The sequence below is a fragment of the Sander vitreus genome, chromosome 15 (genome assembly GCF_031162955.1).
Source record: "Sander vitreus isolate 19-12246 chromosome 15, sanVit1, whole genome shotgun sequence".
Classification (NCBI taxonomy): domain Eukaryota; kingdom Metazoa; phylum Chordata; class Actinopteri; order Perciformes; family Percidae; genus Sander; species Sander vitreus.
The window spans coordinates 26,234,002-26,241,150 of record NC_135869.1 but is presented as its reverse complement, the minus strand read 5'-3'; the positions used below and the strand labels follow the sequence as shown (position 1 = coordinate 26,241,150).

The 7,149-nt window shown below is 42.2% G+C and overlaps 1 protein-coding gene across 2 annotated transcripts; it reads right to left on the bottom strand.

Annotated features, from left to right (window-relative positions):
* Positions 1-3,611: 3,611 nt before the first annotated feature.
* On the bottom strand, positions 3,612-6,426 carry mgp (matrix Gla protein). 2 transcript variants are annotated; one of them, XM_078269506.1, is made up of 5 exons: positions 6,319-6,426; positions 4,910-4,997; positions 4,771-4,800; positions 4,475-4,571; positions 3,612-4,201 (listed from the first exon to the last, which is right to left on the bottom strand). In XM_078269506.1, the coding sequence occupies exons 2-5, from the start codon at positions 4,968-4,970 to the stop codon at positions 4,045-4,047; spliced, it is 345 nt and encodes a 114-aa protein (XP_078125632.1). In that variant the 5' UTR covers positions 4,971-4,997; positions 6,319-6,426; the 3' UTR covers positions 3,612-4,044. The 2 variants fall into 2 exon arrangements, with proteins under 2 accessions (XP_078125632.1, XP_078125631.1); XM_078269505.1 differs by having other exon boundaries at positions 4,910-4,994.
* Positions 6,427-7,149: the final 723 nt, after the last annotated feature.

Below are 7,149 nucleotides of genomic sequence, written 5' to 3'. Positions count from 1 at the left end.
AGCTCTTCCCCATTCTGGAGGTGGGGGCAGTTATACCTTCTACCTGATGGAGGAGAGTGCATGGGATGGGTGTGTTGTGTCCTTAACTATGCTTATGGCTTTGCGCAGACATTGGGTGATGTAGATGTCAGAGAGGAAGGGAAGAGAGGCACCAGTGATCTTTTCAGCCAACCTCACAATCCGCTGCAGGGCCTTTCGTTCTGAAGCAGTGCAGTTACCAAACCACGCTGTGATGGCACTGCTGAGGATAATCTCAATAGTCTCAATATCTCCATTTATTTAACTGTGAACTCTAATAAAAATAGGTTTTAAGATTAGTAATGCTGTACAAGCCAAATTCCTACCCAACTTGTCTTATGTTCAGTTCAATTTATTTATATAGCAAGTTTAAAAACCAAAAAATAAAACCAAAAATACAAATACAAATAGAAGTGGGTATTAAGGAAGGACTTGAAAGTTTCAGCGGTCCGAGCAGTTCTTATATGAAAAGATAAACTATTCCAGAGGTTTGGAGCAGCCACTGAAAAGGCATCTGATTGGAAGACCTCAGTACATTGACAGGTGTGTGGACATGTAAAAGCTCCGATAAATAGACTAATCGACAACCCATTTAAACTCTTCAAAACAAGAATCAACCCTGAAACGGACAGGAAGCCAGAGGGGCGAGGCTAGAACTGGAGTTACGTGGTCACGTAACCCCACTTAAAAGCCGAGCTGCTGCGTTCTGGACTAACTGTACCCGAACCTATTATACGTAGGTGACAGGAGTGAAAATGAGACATCCTCAACATGTGTTATTTTCTGGTTTCAGAATGATAAAGACAGCTAGACAACAGTTAGATACAAAATAATAATATGCTCTTTTGAATTTTATCTTTTATGTTATTTTTAATATTTTATTTTTAATTTAATACATACTGTATACTGTGTATATATACTTATACTTGACTTATATTGTTTATATTCTATTTAGAGAATGTGTGACGTGCACCAACGACATCAAAACAAATTTCTTGTATGTGTTAAAAACATACTTGGCAATAAAACTTTTCTGAGTCTGATGGGGGGGGTGTCTAACTGTTCAGATGCACCAATCAGGGCCAGGGGGGGTGTCTAACTGTGTGTCAATCACTGCTCATGCACACGCAGTCATTCTCCTTTGTGGGGGGAGGGGCTTAGGAGACCATTTGGATTTTAGCAGAAAGGGGGGAGGGACTGAGAAGTCCTGGATTTTTGCAATCCTACCTACGGCACCTTTAAATTAGCATTATGCAAAAATCTCACGTACCACTTGCAGTACTCCAAAGTACCCCTAGGGGTAAGCGTACCCCACCTGTCAGGATGATTGCTTTCCTTGGCAACTATCATGTTTTTCCGAAATGAAGTACAGATTTTTATGCATTTTTAGTCTACTATCAAATGCCTTGAAAAATATTGCAAACAGCTGCCATAAATGGAGCATGCCCCCCCCCAGGTTTGGACTGAGCCCCGAATGTATACAACATCTGGCTCCACCCCTGAAGGGTGGGTATTAGGTGATGAGAAAACTAATGTGGGTGACAGGGGTTTTTTTTGTATAGAGATGAAGGAAAAGCAGTAAAAGAAATGAAGAAGAAATGCTTAAATAAACACTAACAATAGATGTAGAAGGATGTGAAATCACATCAGCGGACTGCTTGCTGTCAGTAAGAAAATGTTGAATCAACTCTAAGGAATGCAATGCCAGCTGGCAGCCTGGAGAGGTCAGAGTTTTACAGCGAACCCACACACTTCTACATATAGGTCACTAAGTGCACACACAGCAGAGAAAAGCATGTAATACAAACTGAAATGGAAAAACCGCTGTCCCACATTATGGGACATGATTTTCATCCGAGGGCCCTCTCTTTCATTGCTAACCGCGGCGATTTCCTACATAAAGGAAGCAACTTTTAGAGACAAACCCAGTGTGTTTGAAGATTTGTAGAAGGGTGATTTAAACTGTGGAAAGATATAAATGATAAAAACAAGTGGGTGGTAACGCTTCATATAGCGGAGTGGAGCATGTCAACTAAAACACTACTCGCCACTGCTACTGTTTTTGTAATCTTTGACAATTTTTTAAACATCTAAATCTTTTTATTTTTTATTGGTTAATTAGAAAGAAGCTGTCAGTACCTGATGCAGTGTAGAAACAGCATATTATTACATTGCCAAAAACTTAAGAACTTCCCAAATTGATGATATGAAAATGTCCTGTCTTGATGCTTTTTCTGACTGGATTTGTTTAGATTCTGGACCGGTTCTGACAGTATGATATGGGGTGTAATTTGACTGTCTGAGTCAATTTGAGTTCCTTGTCTCGTTTCAGAGACAAACTTCAAGGATTCAACCTCAGGACAACTTTAATTGTGTACATCTGCTGCCTTGTGGCAACATGAAAAAAACCAACATCCAGTATGACTGTGCCATGCTGAGATCTACTGCTTGCTGAGCTGTCTTTGTTTGTGTGACTGTCTGCAGCAGCAGCAGCATTGCACAGATTCCTCCTGAGATTACAAGAAACCAGATCTTAACTACACATTTTCAAATCTTTGTGAAGCTGATAGGAAAATGGCTTGTTTTAAGGCTCAGACCCAGTCTGTTAACACCAAATGGAAGTTATTACAATCTAAATGGTTGATGCGTACCTATCTTACATATGGTAGGTTAAATCACATATTCCGTAGTCTCGCATTGCCAGACCTTCCTCCACAGCGCTGCGGAGGAAGGTCTGAGCTAGTCCACACAGCATTCCGGGATGGGAGAAAAACGTGCTCTGGTTTATTGGCATTTCTTTAAACCAATCACAATTGGCATGGAGGGCGCAAAGCAGCGGACGGAGCCACGGTGCCTCTGCAAAATAGTCTCAGGAAGGAACTTGTTTTGGTGGAACGTGTGTGCGTTCAAAGGTTGTTTTAGTCGTGCAACAGAAAACTCAGATTGGACAGATAGTCTAGCTAGGTAGGTAGCTTGGAAGGTAACGGACAACCGACCGAAAAGATTGAAATCCGGCTGTTGCTGCCAGAATTTCCGAGCAATCAGAGCAATCCCGGAAGTGGAATGTCGTGGATATAGACTAGTTTACCAGGGTATGAGAACTCAGATTTTATATCGGGTTTTTTAACTGCATGTAAATGCACTTCCTGTTTATCATCTCGTAACCCTTCAGATTTATCTTGCGACCCTTTGGAGGGGCCCGGCCCCTAGGTTGTGAACCACTGGACTAAACTAGCTAACCGTATATAAAGCAGAACAAAAAATCCTTCTAGGACACAAAAAAATGCTGCTTATGCATTACGAACAATGTAATAATGTCATATTTAAATTGAGAGATCAATCACATTTCCCTGGCGTTTCTCATACGCCTTTATGTTAATCTTCTAAAACAAATATAGGAAATATATATTTGCAATATTCTTGGTGTAGCCTTTAAAACCCATGGAGCTGTAATGTTATCTTGAGCAGTCACAGAAATTAGACCAATACTATCATTCCAACATCTGCCATGCATTGCAGCCACTGACACTAAACACAAAATGTTCTCACACACCCATATGGCAAAGAAATTGCATCAACAGGATTAAGACAAATCCCAATAAAGTGAATTTTATTAATTTTTTTTAAAGCAATGAAAATAATCACTGACAGCAGTGCTGGCCTGGATAAATAGGTGGATACTGTAAGAAACGGTTAGTGGATAGTGAGCCAAACGCTTTATTCGTGCATATCACATGAAGCTCACAAATGCTGCGAAGGTTTGATAATAGTGGATAAAAGTTATCCTGAGATTACACAAGAGATGAGCCATGAATTTGTGTGTAATGATGGGTTGGGAGGCACAATGGATGCCTCTGTGTTTATATAAAAAAAAAGTGTTTTCTTCTCGGATTCCTTTCACATCCAGAAGAAGCCACAAAACCAACCACATAAATTATATAAAAAGTCGTGATATGTGGAGTGAAGGAAGGGGCATTCATTCCCAGACGATAATGATAATTCTGGATTTGACAGATCATTTTCTGTTTAGTACCGGCGAGTCACAGCCGGTCTCTGGGGTTGAACTCGGGAGCCAAAGTATCTCTCGTAGGCCTGCTGGGAGCCGTGGCGATAGGCGTAGTAGCGGCACGGAGAGTAGTCCTCACAGGTCTCTGCTTGCCTCTCCGCTGGAGACTTTATCTTCCTGGACAGGAGGGAGGGGAGGGCAGATACAAGATACAAGACAGACAGACAGAAGTAGTTAGAGGGAAGAATGGCGAGCTTGTGTCTTTGTTTGGTTGCTTGCATTGTAGCGTTTAGTTTCCGTCTCGAGACGTTTAATAGTCTAATTATGTTTTACCTTAATGGCCTGCTATGATGTGTGTGTCTGTCTCTGTGGGATGTGTGGTTTTACATATGTACAACATAAAGGAAGGGTTATGTGCTGTGTATGCATGCCTGTGGTTGTGTCTTCTACCTCATGAAGTTGTGGCCGTTCCCTCTGGGTAGGTTATATACGTTTCCCCTCTGTGGCGAGATGAACGAGTTGGCGTGGTTTGGAGACACAAACAGATCTGGAACCACAAGCGTTTAGTCGACAAAAAAATCCCTGTTTTAATCAGGTAAGGCATGCACATCGTGCAATTGATGTGGGTCAGCTGGAATGAAGGGTAGGGGTACGTTAGTAAAGGGTTAAATACATTTTACTGTATAACAGGCGGTATCATGTTTGTTAGAATTGCATGCATGTTTTTCCATGAACAAGAAACACACCTTCTTCAGATTCTGTGCTTTCATTAGACTCTACGGGAAAAACATGGAATCGGGTTAATCATAAATTATGATAAATGGGACATATTATATGTTATGACTAGATAATGGCTGCTGAATGATGGGATGTCAGGATCTGTACCATAGCAGACGCAGAAAGAAACCGCAGCACAGAGTGCCAGACACTGAAGGAGGCTCCTCATCCTGGGACTTGTTTATCTGCCTGCCTGCTGGAAGAGAGGAGAAAGAGCTGTTTCAGTGAGTCATGTCAGCACCGAAGTAAGAGTAAGATAGGAAAAGAAGGAGAAAAATGAGAGTAACAGAAAGGAAAAGAGCAAGAAAGTGGCTCAGATTTTGAAACTGTGGGTAAGAACCACATCAGTGGCTGAAAGAGGCTGTTTCCAAATCTGTGCTTGAGGTTTTGTACATATATCTATACATGCTGGTACGTTGCTGCAGAATTTCTGCATGAAACCAAAGTTATACGTATTCAAAAGAGCAGATTTTTAATTAGATAAACATGAGTCCAAAGATCTTGTTACTTAAGTCAGGGCCGATCTAAAAGCAACACTCAATGGCTGGAACTTCAGTTTGTACGGAACAACCACAAGAGAATCGCTGTCTAACTTCTCACTCACTCACTCACACACACACACACACACACACACACACACACATCTGCACTCAATCACAAGCATAAGTGAAATAAGGTAAGGTGCGTGTGACACCTGTACAAACAGAATGGCCAGATGTGTGCAACACCCCAACGTACACATGCACGCACACAGAGAGACACACACACACACACACACACACACACACACACACACATGCTTTCATCCTCATCTTCTGTTTGTGGGATTTGGACGGGATTTTGTTTAAGCAGCCCTCCTCACCATCAATAGCAGCTTTTATTTTACATAAACCACGCACACAACTCACATACACATACACATACACACACACACACACACACACACACACACACACACACAGCGCTCTTGACATCATCCCCTCAGGCATATCTTGGCTTACAGTTGTACCCAGACTCACAGTGGGCGTGAAGCAGAGAGCCTCGGGCCCAAAGTTCACAAAGACTGGCAAAGACATCTAGACGAGAGTGTGTGTGTGTGTGTGTGTGTGTGTGTGTGTGTGTGTGTGTGTGTGTGTGTGTGTGTGTGTGTGTGTGTGTGTGTGTATCAGGTGCTGACAACAGTGTCTACACAGTTTTATGCCTGTCTGAGTCTTAGCAGGGGTCCTGGTGGGTTCATATTCCCTGCGGGCAGAATGTGCCCACCTCACTGGAAACAGCCACAGGCACGATGCTGGGCATCACGCTGAGGCTACATATTAAGTACTCTTTACCCAAACAGACAAGAACTGTAGGCCTATTGTACAATGAGGATTGCATGTTGCAGCATAATACTAAAAACATCACAAAAAAATGCATCAGCTAATAAATAAAATGTGCAAAAGTTTGGATTGTTTAAAAGATGTAAACTACTTTTCACCAGTCATTAGTTTTAAGATTATTTGTTTTAATGTACTTACCGTGAAAGATAATTATGGAGTGAGAAGTCTTGGGAATATCTCTTTGTGTGTATTTTCTCCCAAGGAATATTTCCTAATTCCTCACAGCAAGGCTTTTATACTAACCTCCTTTTCCCCCCACCCCTTCATTTCTACCCACTGACTCCCTCCCCATTAGCCCTCGCCCTCTCTCTCCTCCCTTACAATCCGGGTATTAGCTCACTCTCTCCCCAACTCCTACGCCCTCACTGAAAAATACAGTAGGTGTCGGAAAGGCGAGGAGAAGGAAGGGAGAAAAACAAGCTGGGGTAAACAGAGAGGAGATTGAGGGGAAGGCTGGCACTGGGACATCTAACCTGCCTCATGGCAGGTACCTGATAATATTCACTGCTGTTTGCCAGCCTAAAAAGACCATTCATACAGGAACAACATGGGCTGACTCCACCTTTTGATCCCCCATATGTCTCTGACAAACATTTAAAGCAAAACTTCCAGAGCGCTGACAACACTGACCATTGTTTAAAGGCAGATATGGGGGAGAACTATCCCTTTTAACATTCATGAATGGAAGCTGTGATCTCATGTCGGCCATGGACTGTGTGTTTGTGAGTATAAAAACATCAGACCCCTGCATTACTGCTGGTATTCTAGCAACATAACACAGCACCATTTGGGCTCTTTACTCTCTGGCATGTATTAACCCTTTAATATCTCCACAGCGCTGTGGAGGAAGTTCTGGCTACACCACAGATACATTCTGGGATAGGAGAAAAAATTTAAATAAACCAATCACAATCATCTTGGGCTCTAAGCTCAGGACGCAGCGACAGTGGCTCTGCAAAATAGTCTCGG

Excerpts from the sequence above, each read along its gene's own strand:
- mgp (XM_078269506.1), bottom strand. The coding sequence starts at position 4,970 with ATGAGGAGCCTCCTTCAGTGTCTGGCACTCTGTGCTGCGGTTTCTTTC. Across the intron at positions 4,572-4,770 it reads AAGCACAGAATCTGAAGAAG|ATCTGTTTGTGTCTCCAAAC; the intron begins GTGTGTTTCTTG and ends TTGTGGTTCCAG. Across the intron at positions 4,202-4,474 it reads AACGGCCACAACTTCATGAG|GAAGATAAAGTCTCCAGCGG; the intron begins GTAGAAGACACA and ends CCTCCTGTCCAG.